Below are 14205 nucleotides of genomic sequence, written 5' to 3'. Positions count from 1 at the left end.
CAGTTTTTTCATCACTAATGACCAGATTTTATTGAAAGTCCAAGAGAAGTCTGCCTAGAGAGGGGAGAAGCTGATCCTGCAGTAACACTGTTGCTGCCTGAAGGTTGCAATCTCCTTAGATTCTCCTTCTGAAAGCACAAGGCCAACTCCTAAAAAAAAATAATAATTCTTCCTTTAAAGCACAGGCGTAAGTGGCCGTGGCTATTAAAACTCCTGGCAGTCGTGATTTTATTCTTTTTCAGTCTGTGGATCCCTTTTTGGAGAAGGGCTCTTCTGACATTGCAGGGGAAGTCTACCAGTGGTTTGACTGGCAGGAGCAGTCTGCCTGCCCCTTGGTGGTTTAATTCCTGTCTATACTAGGATAGCTTGCACTTCACTGAGCAGCAGACAGGTCAGAACACTTGGCAGCAGAAGGTTGAGAGACAAAGGCAGCAGGCTGTGGGGAGCTGAATCACCAGTCTGAAACTTTCTTTAAAAAAAAAAAAAAAATCATGCAACTTTAGAAGCAAAGTTTTTTAGCAATGTTCTTGTATTATTAGTAGACTTGACAAAGTAAGAACAATAAAATGTCCAAAACTGGAAAAACTGCCATCAACCATGGCTTGGTTCCTGTTGATCTTAAAAGTGCCAAAGAACCTCTACCACACCAAACGGTGATGAAGATTTTTAGCATCAGCATCATTGCACAGGGCCTGCCCTTCTGCCGTAGGCGGGTAAGTATAAAAGTCTTTAAAACCTGCTTTTTGATCACTTGGCTCGCAGCTCAGTGCTTTGTCATAGTGCGTTCATTCCATGAGGAAATACTTGTATCTGTATTATTTGTTTACTCAAGGTGCCATAGAGGAGCCCTCGAGCCATTTATTTCAAGAATTCTTGTGCTTTAATTTAATTAAATATGTACATGTTGTCTTAGCTATTATTTAAAGGGACATGCCAGAGATTCTTTTATAGTTGTAAGCCATGTAGATGAAAACAAATGCTGTACAGAATAGATGCATTCATAAATCATTTGGCTTTTATTCACTCTTTTAGGTGATGTGGATAGTTTGGAGTAAAATCCATTGAATACAGTTCCGAACTGTATTGGCACATGCGACATGTTGGATACTAAAGTAGAGAATTTAGGTTAAACTAAATAATATTTAAATATTTTTAGAAGGATCTCTTGAAATATTATTTAATACTTTGTAACTCAGTAATGGAACTAACATTTTTGCTGTTACAGAAAATAAAAATAGCATGTTACTATGTGAAGGTTGCGATATAGTTTATATATAGACGATCCCAGCCTGACAAACTATCACGGGTCTTATGCTACAGCTTCGTGAACTGTATGAATAAAGTGGCTCTTAAAGCACATTATATGAGTTTTTTTAAACCACAACTTTTAAATTTTGTTATCTCTGCAATATAACATTTTCAATAAAAAGTATTTTCAAACCAGCTTACATCATGATTTCATTACTCAGTTTGCGTATGACTGAACTCGTATTCTTTAAGGTAAAATTATTTTTTCTTTCTTATTACTATTTGGAACTTTTATCAGTAAAGTTATAAATAAATTTGCTCTTTATAATGAATTTTCCCAACAGTACTTTGAGTTTTGTGTTGCTACTGAATAAATACTATTTCCATTTATTAATGCAAGTTTTAAAACCTAGCTCAGCTTTTGTAAATGTGCTGGCTTTCTTTGAATGTCAAAATACTTCTTTTTAGTAAGCTTAGTTAGTTAAAACTCAGATGAAATAGTCAGATCACCATTGCAAGCTTGATTTCTTCTTACTATGTTGCTTTGAAAGTCTGAGAGTGCTTGTTATTTGTAAATGGTTTATAGCATATGCTAAAAGCTAGCAATGTAGTATCAACCGACAGCAGTGCAAAAATTAGAACATACATATACACACATGACTGTTTAGTATTGGAATGTGTGCATTTCAGAAAATACTTTTTCTGAAATTGGATAGTATACGTATGTGCTGAACATTGAATAGGAACATTTCATAAAGATGGAAGTGATAAAAGTACAACCCTCTTTTACTACATGTGCTTTCAAATTTTTTTGTAATTTGAGAACAGTTTTCTTGAAAATAAGCATTTGGAATATGTTTGGATCATTTTATTTCATTTATCTTGGACATAGTGTGATCACACATTAGCTTATTGCAAATGTGAAAAATTAATTTATAAAGCAGTTCTCTGAAGACACTGCATTGTTCCAAAATGACCACGATTTATCTGTGTGGTCATGTCCTACATTGTATTCAAGCAGTCAGTTTAATAATTCGGAGCTTTTAGGTCTAGGAGGGTTTAAGAAGCTGCTCAATAGCTACTTTTATTTAGCATCAGTGCTAAGGAAGAGCTAAGAAATGCTGTAAATATGTTTTACCAACTAAGCTATTAAAAATTATTTAGTTATTTAAATTTATCTTCTGAAATTAATAATTCTCAGTATGATGACTACTGATACTGGAAAAGATAAAATCTCCACCTTTAGTCTCATGCCTTGCAACACTCTAAGCCTGCATGTAACTCAGAATGATTACCATATTGGGTTTCTTCCATGTTAACATGCATAGGTTGCATATAATATCTAAATTTTAATTCTGCATATTAAAAAAACCCAACAACCACAAAACCTCCCTCTGATTTTGGATATCAACAGATGAGAGAATAAATACTGTTATGTAGACTTACCATTTTATTAAACATAGGAAAAAACAACAAAATATTTTCATGTAAAGTATGAGTCCTGATGACCTCACCAGTATGCAACTCTTAGATACTTTTTTTTTTTTTAATTCTACATTCAATTAACAATTCAATTAACATTGAATTTTTTCGCACACAGTTTTCATCTAAACTTGATGTGCTTTAGAACAGGAGCTACAGTTTGTTTCTAGTTATTGAATTGGTAATACGACAATAGCAACTTTTTCCTGGCAAGTGTATGATCGAGCCATTCAGACACTGACCTGACTTAAAGATTATCGACCTTCTCCTTGTTTGAACTCATTTCTTCTCCTCCTTAATAGTACATTAAACCAAGCAAAACATCTTAAAAATGTGTACTGTGATCTTTAGGAGTAAAAATACTTCTGTTATGAGAGCTGACAATTCATAGCTTCTGCATCTTCTGCATTAGTTATATTGGGCTTCTGTCAAGAAGTGCACTATAAATGGTCACAGGACTCAACAGTTTGGCTCTATGCATTTTGTCAGTTTGCTCATCTAGTTTAAAACGCTTGTCTACAATACTACTAATCTGAATCCTTTTAAAAATAGTATTACTTAGCATTATTTGTGTAGCACTTGAGAATAACTTTAGTGCATATCTCTAAAACTACTGTACTTAAACAAGAAACGTGTTCCTTCAAAGCTGTCACTGAGAACACTGATGCAGTATTGTCAAATGTAGAATTAGCCATGGCCCTCTTTAGACGTTTGCATATCTTTTGTAGGCACTGAAGTAGATTTTGTAGTATAATATGAAGAAGCAATGAATACCTTTCAAGTATTACACCCTCCAGGTATCGGGTATCATTTAGCTCCTCAGTGCAATGTAACTGCAGCTGAACACTGAGCATACTTGCAAGATAGACATGCATATTGCGTGTGTTCTAAAAATCAAGTGCTGTATTTTGCCATGGTAAATATTTTCAGTCGAGTAAATATTGGTCTATTAATTATGTGATTTTTCCTTTAAACTGCTCTTAAACCACTAACAGCAGAACTGTTTTTCCTTATGAAGTGTTACAATTTTAACTATTTCAATAGTTTTACTTTCAAGTTAGATTTCTTCCCTCTTTATTTTTCCTTTTATTTTTCCTGAAAATTACAGTACTTTATTTTTTCTTGGAGTTGGTTGTATAACAATTTCATCACATTGAACATATGTTTTTAAGAACTACTAATAAGCTGGAGAATTTGGTAAAGTGACTTGTGTGCTTGGACCATTCCTTCATTTCAGGTGGCTTGAAGTAGCACTGAATTATTATAAATCAGGGTTTTCCATGCACACCCTGTGATATCCCAAGCTAGAAAAGTCAATGTATCAATCTCCAGTGCCCATACTGTCAGAAACACCGAAGATTCTGGTTTGCTGGACTGTTTTGTGAGAATATCTTTGCTATATGTGTGTCTCACTCTTAAAGTGTATCCAACAGTATTTCAGCAATTCATCAACTTAGTTCATCAGTGAAATACTTTCCTCTGTAGGATGTACTTTTATGTTAGGTGAAGACAGGATAAATAATTTAAGCATTGATTTATATACCAGTCTGTGTTTTTCATATATTAGAGCATCTACTGGTCTTACGCATTTTACGTGATATTGGTCTGTTTTTTACTATAGTGAAGTTCGTGGAATGAGTCTCTTATTTCCTTTTTCTTCCTCTGGTTGACTAGTATGCTAAAAATGTATTTGAAATACTAATGTTATATGCATCAACAACTTATTTGGACTTATTCCTTTATGTCTTCATTTCTGTGTTAAGACGACCAAAGCACCCTTTTGCTTGTCAGACAAATGTATGTAAGTGCTGTGTAAAATGTTTTGATTCTGGATTTTGTGGCAGAGAGGTTGCATGATGGCCAGTAGTGGTAAGAATCCTCTTCAAGTGGCTTTCAAAAATTACTTTATTTCAAAGCTGGTTTAGCCTTTACTTCAAATTCCTTTGTTTGTGTTAGAATTTTTACCCAAATGGAAGTACAGATCATGGATTTATCAGTTGATATCTATATGAAAGGAAGTTTGTTCTTGTCCCCTGTGCTTGTTTCTCATAAAGGAGTGTGTACGTTGTTCTGGATATCCAAATATTCACAATAAAGCAACCTTAAAGAGGTTTTTCTTTTCATTCTTAAACTTAAAATTTTTAGTGTTTATTTTCTTGCTTTTATTATTTTTGGAGTTTCAGTTTTGGAAGATCTTTAGGATGAAACAGAAGTACTTCAGAGGTCCAGCAGAAGGAACTTAACTGAAAAGGCAGGTGGTTTTGAGTGAAAGAAAAGCAGTAACAAAAAGTTAGAGAACTGAGCAAGACTGACTCTTCTCTAACACTGCTTATAGCGTAACTCCTTTTAGATAATAAATAATCTAGAGCATCAAACTCTTTCCACCTCTTCAACTAACTATATGCAGTATCTGTAGCCTGAATCTGCTTTTTGCATGCCTTTCATCTCTTTCTCAAAAGGGGAGTAAGTTCTTCTAATGTGAGGTGATAGCCTTGAAGAAAAGCAGTATGTAATTTACTTTCTCAGTGTGGAGCAGAAGTAGTCTAAAAATTACTCTCTTCACCCTTCCGGAGTGGAGTAGTTCAGCCTGACGCAGGTGAAGAGCCCTGGGGTCTCTCAAGCCATGCTTACAAGAAGTTTGCCAAGTCATACCAAAGTCCATCTTCTGTGGTTTTTTTTCTTAACCTTAAAACATGCAGTCAGATGTAGCTAGTGTTTATGCCTCTGTAGAACTAGTTACAGGCAGAAGTATGCTTCTGTCTGTGCCTCCCATTCTGTGGGATGTTACAGAAGCTCTGGGCTTAAGATAGCCATTTGTGGGAGGGAACACTTAGTTTGCTGGTCAAACAGCTGTTCCTTATGTCCCCTGGAAAAAATAACATTGCTAGCTAAAATGTGCATCTCAAGTCCAACCTGCTGTACTTGGTAAAAAATACTTGGACAACTTCTGAATTTGTGCTGGGAGTTTGTGAGGTGTTGTTCTGTTTTTCTTTTTCTTTTTTTTTTTTTCTTTTTTTTTTTCCCCTTCTCTGAACTTCCATTGCAGCATGTTATGGCACTACCAGAGAATACATTTTCAGAGTATTCAGTGATCCTTCTCTCTGTCACCCTAGTGACTCATTGAGAAACACTTTTAAATTGTTCCACCTATTTCTGCTTAAGATAAAAGCAGCAATCGGAAACTCATTTATATTTAATGCTAGCTAAAATGTTTTGCTCTGTGGTTTTGATGCATTTAAATCTTCCATTTCTTGTGCAATGAGCAGTACTGTCTGTTACAGACTGATGCACAGGTACAGATGCTAAAAGCATGTTAGGACAATTCTGCAGTCACTTCCCTTCAAGTCACTTTCTTCAGAAGGAAGGTTGCCTGGGCAATCTTACTGCTTTGTGCCCAGTTGTTTGGACGTCTTTAGAAAGCTTTAATGTTATTCACATTGAGCTGTTCATACCTGCTGTTTTTACTTTATGAAAGCTCTTTATCTGCTTAAAGTTTGTCTGTTTTATTATCTTAAACTGTGGAGGTTATAGCATGGAGCAGAAGAAAAGATGGAATGGGAGACAGCAGTGATGCTACAAACTGACCCAGCTGCCTCTCTGCTGATTGATCATGCCAGAGGGGAACTCATGAAATGTGTAATTAAATACTTTATTTATTGCTTAATTGCCTTAACTGTGAATCATCTTCTTCTCTTCTTGCAGTCCCTTGTATCACTAAGTAAACACTTTTTGTCCTATGACAAATGAAGTCATTTTAATTTCCTGAACAGATGTTTCTCAGGTATGGGGAAAGGATCCTTTGTGAGGAAAAAATGCTCTACCATGGCATGACTGTCCCTTAATACAGAAACACAAAGAGGACAAATTAATTTTAACTGGCAGTCTTTGTTCTGGCATTCCCCAGATTTTGAGTGGAAGCTGAACTAAACTAGAGTGATGCCCAGACAAGTCATACGGCAGGGTTGTAGCATTAGCATCTTGTATTTGCATCTCTGCCACTTAGCAGAGCCAATTGATTGTCATTCCTTATGTAATGAACCATTACTGTCAGGCAGTGATGGTATTGCTAGTTGAAATAGTTCACTCCTCAGAACAAAGGTCATATCTCATTCCTGGTGATGCTGTTCGACTTGTGTTTTTCTTCTCTGAGGCTCTGGTCTGCTCTGTCACACTTGCTCTTCATGTAGTTTTGGACTGTGAATTCAGCTTTCTTCCCACCACTTCTCACTGTTATTCATCCTCTGTTAAAAGTGGGTCTCTTTTTCCGCTCTCTCCTTTTGCCCTCTTTCCAGCTCCTGATGCAGTTATTTGTCTTTGTTTCATGATAAAATTCTTTGAAAATACAATTTTGCATGGGGACAATAAATACTGGAACAGGCTGCCCAGAAAAGCTGTGGATGCCCCCTCTCTGTTCAAGGCCAGATTGGATGGTGCTTGAAGCAACTTAGGATAGTGGAAGGCCTCCCTGCCCACCCAGGGTGTTTGGAACTAGATGATATTTAAGGTCCCTTCTGACCCAAACAGTTCTGTGATTCTGTGGTCTTTCTGAATTCTCTTCAGGTTCTTTCATAATGTAACTCAGTTTTTTGAAAAGGCAGGAAAACAACAATTTTCCCTTTATTTTTAATCAAAGAAGTCTGTACTTATCATTTGTTTTGCTCCTTAAAATACTTTTTGAGTAACTGGTCTTCTGATAAGAGGATCAAGATAGTTGCAGATAATTTGTGTAATCACGTGCGGTTTGATCACATTTCAGAAAAACTTCTCAAGTTACTTGCCACTCAAAAGACATTATTTTAATAGTAAAATATAATATCCATGAAGTAGGGTAATGATGTTTCTTAAAAATTCAGGTGATAATTCCAAACTAGTACAAATTATTATGCTGCCAACACACATTTGCGAAAGATAAGTTGCTGGTTATGTGTGTCATATAAAAACGTTGGTCCTGTGCAAGAATGCAATACAGGAAATCTGGTTTTATGCTACTAGTGTAACATTTTGAAGTAGTAGGCAAAATAATGTAAAGTTTGTGTGTGAGGTGTTTTTAATTTGTTTTGTAGATCATATTCTGATATATTGCAAGACCACCAAAGATCAGCTGACCCTAAACTGATTGATAAAGGGAGGAGAGAAGAATGAGTTCAAATGCAAATATTATTCTTGAAGTCTAAATGTGTTCTTCTGTATATGTTATTCCCTTATGAATTATTTGAGTTTACCAATACTGCCTGAACCCAACTTATTTTATAATTGGTATCAAAGGAAATGAGTTGGTAAAGACTAATGTAAGTGGCAAGCTTTGTGAGCTAGGGAAATGTCTTTGTTTTACAGGGAATGGTATAATAATGTGGCGAAGACGGAAAATGTTTGCTGTCCTAATTAGTAAAATATGCTTCTTTCTCTCCTCTCTGTTTCGGATTGTTCATTATTTCAGATAGTTTATTAAGCTTGTGCTGCATTGCTTTGCATATACAAGATATTAGAATTTATTTGTAAATTGTGAAAAAGAGGCAACTTGTATCTAGAAGACTTGGGTAGGTAAAATACTTATTTTAGGAATCGTTAATATGTAAATTCTTGTAAATTGGAGGCAAGATATGTTAATATGTGTACCCTCTGGTGGAATTTCTAAAATTGCTTTTAACTCCAGTTTCTGTAGCCAGTGTATGTTTCCGCTTAAAATGTAGCTAGTGTGTAATGAAGGTAACTCATTGCTGCATACTGGACTGACATTGTAGTATGTGGGATCTTTCCTTATTATTTAGATGCCTCCATTTATATAGAGAGACATGGGTTTGTAAAGCATACTTTTGTTTATAAATATCACTATTTTTTATATTTTAATAATGTAGTCCTAAATATCATAGAATCATAGAATCCTAGGTATGCAAAAGAGCTTACTGCTTGTAGAAATGAAAGACTGAGACAAAATGGGAATAGAAACATGTATTGTTAGCTGCTTGAAACAGAAAATTGTCTTGCCTCATAGGCCGGGAGTCTGTAGATGGCATTATACTGCTCTCTTTCTGAGGATAGTTTCCCAACAGAATTTCACTTTCTGAAAACTTAAAAAGAACAGCAGAGGAGATGCTACAAAGGTATTTTTGGTATGTTTTAGCACAGTTTCTTTTCCTACTTTATCCTATGTTTAGGTTACTACTATACTTATTGTTGCTCTAAGTCAATCTGCATGATAGTGTTCTGTAAGTACAAATGGCAGTCTCTTCCAAAGCACATTGCTATTAATAAACCCTAACACAAGATTACTTCTCATGATAACAGCAGCAGCTGGCAAGAATGCGTGCAATTTTAACATATTTGCAGCACTGCTACATTCCATCTTGCATTTCTCCTGTGGTTTGTTGTCAGTGAAATTTCAGACTGAATTCTTAGCATTAATTTCTTCATGGCCTCCCAGTCTTCCCCTCTTTTGCCTCCCCTTCCTCAAATGCTGTCTGGATGCCAGGGTATCAAACAAGTCCTCTACTATCTAGTGCCTGTTCCGTCCATGTAGCTTTTCTAAAGCATCTCTTTTTTCTTTCTTGCCTTTTTACACCCACCATGTTCCTGTCCTTTGCATCTCCTCTTACGCTACATGGAATTCTGGGAAGCCCTTCCTGCCCACACCTCCTTTAATGAAACAAGGAATTATATGTAGCTGGCTAGTCTGGTATTTCCTAATTAAACCAGATAAGCCATCAGGTTGAAGAAATATAAAAATACAGCTGCTACAGCATCTATTAATTTTTAAAATACATGCATTTAGGTTTAAGTATAATAAATCACATATTGAAATATCTCATAGAAATCAATACTTCTTACCCTTGCTTTATTATCTCTAGTCAGATAATAAACCCTCACAGTTGAAACCAATTTTCTTCTCTTGAATAGCATCCAGAATAGATGCTTGTGCACCTTTCTTTTTCATGTAGAATGTTTGCTTTAAACAATAATCTTGTGTTTGTTTCATGTATTAGACACGTGAGCTTGTCCCTTATTTGAATTTTCCATTCACATTAATGCATGAAATAAGTAAAATTATTTAACAGATACTGCACATGGCAAAAAACTAATTGTACAAATTAAAGCGCGACTATATCATCCCTTTAGCCTATGGCAGGATCTGTGATGTCTGTGCTATTTCTGACTGAGATTTATCTAATGGCATAAAATTGTGTCTGATGGAAATTGTTAGTTTTCTCATCATGTTTGAAATATCATTGTGTTGAGGTCACTTTGCACTATAAAAATTTGACACTAATTGCAATTAATGTGAGGCCTGAAATTAATTTCCAGATTTATTAAGGACATATGTCTGTAGCAGTACTTCTTCACTTTAGAATGAAAATGGATTAGTATAATAACAGAAGCTATTTTGGTTGGTGCCTAATTTGTATATAATATTATGTGGATTAAAATTGCAAATATTAATTTTAGGGTTTGTTGATGTTTTTTAAGGTACTTCTCCACTTTCATGGGTTAGAGCAAGTTATAATTTTATTGGACTTATTAAGCTTAATTGTCAAATTAGTGTGCTGTAAATTTCTTTCTGTTTCTTCTCTGCTTCTGTTTTGTTGCATAAAGAGCTGGTCATCTTTGGGGAAAACTTCAGGGAGTTGTAGTCATTCTCTCCCAGAGAAGAGGAGGCAGCTCGAGCTGCTTTGTACTAAGCTGTGAGTGATTGTGGGTTTCCAAGAGATCTGTTGGCATAACTAAAGTTAGCTTTCCAAATGGCCTGCATATGGCTGCCTTACTGAATGAAATTTCTTTGGAGCATCTGATTAATGTGGATCGATTTTTGGACCTGGCACCACCTCAGTTTATTACATCTGTTCAACCTGTCTTCCTTGGTTTTTCCTGTGTATTCCCATGAAGGGTTGTATCCAGATGTCTTCTCATTTTAGTGCCTTGTATAAAATGAATGCAGCTGTCTTGCAGTCACAGTACTAAGCCCTGCGCCAGTCTTGAGATTTCTGGGAAGGCATCCAAACTTCTGAGAGGGTCAAGAGGAAATAGCTTCCTGTTCTGAAGTGCTGGCCCATTTTAATTTGGGCACACAAGTGAATGTTTTAAATGTCCAGAAATACTGCATATCTCTCTGTTTATGGCCATGTTTAGCAGATCCAGCCTTACTTTTCTCGATTTAGGGAAGTCTTGTGTCAGAAGTGACCTATTCTTTCTAGTGAGTGGAGAAGGTGAATGTTTGAAGACATCCAAGACAGCTTCAGGGCAATAATTCTTTAAAACACAGTAGTGAGGAGTGGCAAGTGTGGAAACCTTCTCCGCTTCCACAGCCCCCACACACACCCCTTCACTTCTCTGTTTCTTTTTTCCTGATAACAGAAGGAAGCCTGCAGTAAACATTCTCAGTGGTCCCTGAAGTACAGGACTATTAAAACCCATAATTTGCACCCCTCTCCACTAATTTGGAGTGTCTCTATGATTTTGGGGACCTGCTTTATAAAAACAGGTAACATTGACAACTCCTTGCAGTGGACACATAGACTGTATGAATACATAATTGCTGAAAACTTTCAGCTTATTCTTTGGCCTTCAGTAGACAATTTATGTCCCCTGAGATTATTCAGACATAGTTATCCAGTCAGATTAGGTACTGCAAGCCTAATGCAACTAATCTTTCAAGAGACCTCTGTGTTTACTTGCTCTTAGCATTGTTTTTTGTGTATATATGTTGATATAAAAAATGAGATGTGTTATTTAATAATTGGCTCTGAGGTATCATATTTTCTTAGTGATTTTAAGATTTGTAATTCAGATTTGCACTACATAAGCGTGAACAATATTGGTGAGCAAAACCCCTTTAAACTGAAACTGTCTTCTCTATGGAGAGTTAACTAATTTTCATTATATAAACAGCAAAATATGTAATAGTTTTAATATATTTTAATGAATAACGGTATATGCAGTATTTGTATAGGTATGAATTTGAAAGAAGTTAGATAAGCCTTTTTGCAAAGGTACTTGGGCTCACACAAATCAAACCTTAGTGGGGTGAAACATGAAAACTATTGCAAAAAAAGGAAGTATAATAGGTAGTGGTTTAAAATGTAATTTAAAATTATGTATCACTGTTTATTTAATTTTAGTTTCAGTTTGTGTCTCAGAGTTGTTTTGCCTTCTTCCTTAGCCTTCAGAACTATGAAATGCCTATTTGTGCATTTTCATGGAAAAAATATTTGCTGAGTGGTGACACAGAACACACACTTTGTTCTTGATCGATTTTTTTTCTTTATTCCTATATTGTAGCACAAATTTCAAGCCTTGATCTCTCTTTACTAGAAGTTTGAGAAGCAGTTCATGTTTTGATAGTATATAGACATATGGGGAATTAATATTCTGTGGAGTCTTGAGACTAAACTGTTGAAAAGCTGAAGTACTGCTTTTGTGTTTTGGTTTTTTTTTGCTTACTAGGAGACAAATTTGGGGGAAAAGAGGAAGGAGGAGGTGGAGAAAGGGAACTAAACGAAAACATTGGGACTTTGAAGAGATTGTGTTCTTTTATAGATGTTGCTGATTTAATTTTCTAAAACAAATACTGAAAGTAAGGGGAAAAATAATTACTGCTGCAAAGTAGCCAAAAAAAAAAAAGCAATTGAGTAAATACCAGATGTGTCAGAGTTGGAAGGGACCTGTAGAGCTCATCTAGTCCAAGTCCCCCACTACAACACGATTGCCCAGAGCACATTACTCAGGACTGCATCCAGGTCGGTCTTGAATGTCTCCACAACCTCCCTGGGCAGCCTGTTCCAGTGCTCTGTCACCCTCACCATAAATTTTTCCTCATATTTAAATGGAACTTCCTGCGATCCAGCTTGTGCTCATTGCCCCTCATCCTATCACTGGGAACTACTGAAGAGTCTGGCTCCATCCTCTTTGCACTCACCCTAGAGATACTTACAGGCATTAATAAGGTCTCCCCTCAGCCTTCTCTTCTCCAGGCTAAAGAGTCCCAACTCTCTCAGCCTTTCCTCATAAGAGAGATGCTCCAGTCGCCCAGTCATCTTTTGTTGCCCTCCACTGGACTCTCTCTCATAGTTCACTGAGTATTTTTTTCTCCATATGTAGTCCCCTCTGTATTGTATCTGCCTTAAAAGAGTATCATCCAACTATTTTATTTCAATGTTTGAATTAGCCTAGCATTATCAATAAGCTTTTAAAATTTTCTCTCAACAAAAAATCAGTATGAATTCCAGTAGAGAAGACATACAAAAATCTATGTTGACTTTGAAGCATCAGAGTACCACATATTGGATGTCGCATTCCAAAGCATGTAATGACACTGATTACAAAGCTGCTGCCCTATTAAAAACCTAATATATACAACCATCTTTGTATTTTAAAGGAATGTCAGTTGCTGCATATAAATATGCTAAAAACTTTTCTGAACTTCAAATTCCTTTGATAGTGCTTGTGAACTTCATGGTCTATTTTTAAAATACAATGTGTAATTTTCATTCTGTAGCATACAATATTAAAGCTAGTAGGTAATTGCTTCCTTTATTTTTCCATTCAGAATTGCATATCTTAGCATCTCATTATGTACTACTACTTCATAACAATCCTCAGAATACATACACAGATACAGATGCTGTTTTCTATTACTTGCAATGAGAGTGTTAAGATTTCCTTGTAGTTTCTTGCCAATAAGTAGCAGCAGCTCTCCTTTGTAAGACTGCCATTGGTGATGTTTATCTATTATAGACATATCAAAAACTGTTATCAAACACTAAAGCTTTATCTGGGCTAGTTTAGGTGGATCTTCATTAAGGATTTTAGCGAATAGACAAATTAGCAAATTTAGTACTATACTCCAGCAGAACAAACCTTAAGTTCTTTCCTTTTCATTTTTCTTTTCCTTTACATTTTTTTTCCCCTTTGTGTTATCTTACATTCCAGCTTTAAAATAATCAATTTTTTTCTCAGTATAAACAACTTCACTTGAAAGTGCTGTCAGGCACTGAAACAAGCTGCCCAGGGAGATGGTCAAGTCACAATTCCTGGAAATACTGTAGATGTGGTACTTTGGGTCATGGTTTAAGGATGGATTTGGCAGCAGGCAAGGCTAGTGGTCGGATTTGATCTTAAAGCTCTTTTCCAATCTAAATAATTCTGTGATTTTGTGAGAAATGTTGCATCTTGTCTTTAAATGTATTAGGAAACATTTTTTTTTTCTTTTTCCAGTCCTTCCCCTACTCACTTTAAAAAAATAATAGAATAAAAAATTCTCCCAGCTTGCCTCCAGCACATGGTTTTTATTCTGTGGAGACTAGAAAGGAGACAAGAACCAAGGTGTAATTTTAAGCAGTAGCTTTATAAACAAGTCTGAAAACTAAGTTAACCTTGCCTTATATCCTTTTCATGGACAGCTGCTGTCTTACTCTCCAAACTTGAGAACAGCTGGCTGCTGCTAAGAATCTCTGGCTTTCCTTGTTTGACTTGGAAAAGCAGGAA

General features: G+C 35.8%; 1 protein-coding gene across 2 annotated transcripts in view; it reads left to right on the top strand.

The window, feature by feature from the left end:
* Positions 1-14205, top strand: part of FBXW7 (F-box and WD repeat domain containing 7, E3 ubiquitin protein ligase) — a 104945-nt gene that overhangs the window by 21307 nt on the left and 69433 nt on the right. The window contains exon 1 of one of the 2 annotated variants that reach the window (XM_009995887.1): positions 567-713. The exons of the other annotated variant lie outside the window; for it this stretch is intronic. Coding sequence (XP_009994189.1) covers positions 567-713 — 147 coding nt within the window. Of the gene's footprint in view, positions 1-566; positions 714-14205 lie in introns of those variants that run through there. 2 annotated transcript variants of the gene reach the window in all.

This window comes from Chaetura pelagica, unplaced genomic scaffold (genome assembly GCF_000747805.2).
Source record: "Chaetura pelagica isolate M959 unplaced genomic scaffold, ChaPel_1.0 scaffold142, whole genome shotgun sequence".
In the NCBI taxonomy this organism is placed as follows: Eukaryota; Metazoa; Chordata; class Aves; order Apodiformes; family Apodidae; genus Chaetura; species Chaetura pelagica.
This window is presented reverse-complemented; position numbering and strand designations above follow the sequence as displayed.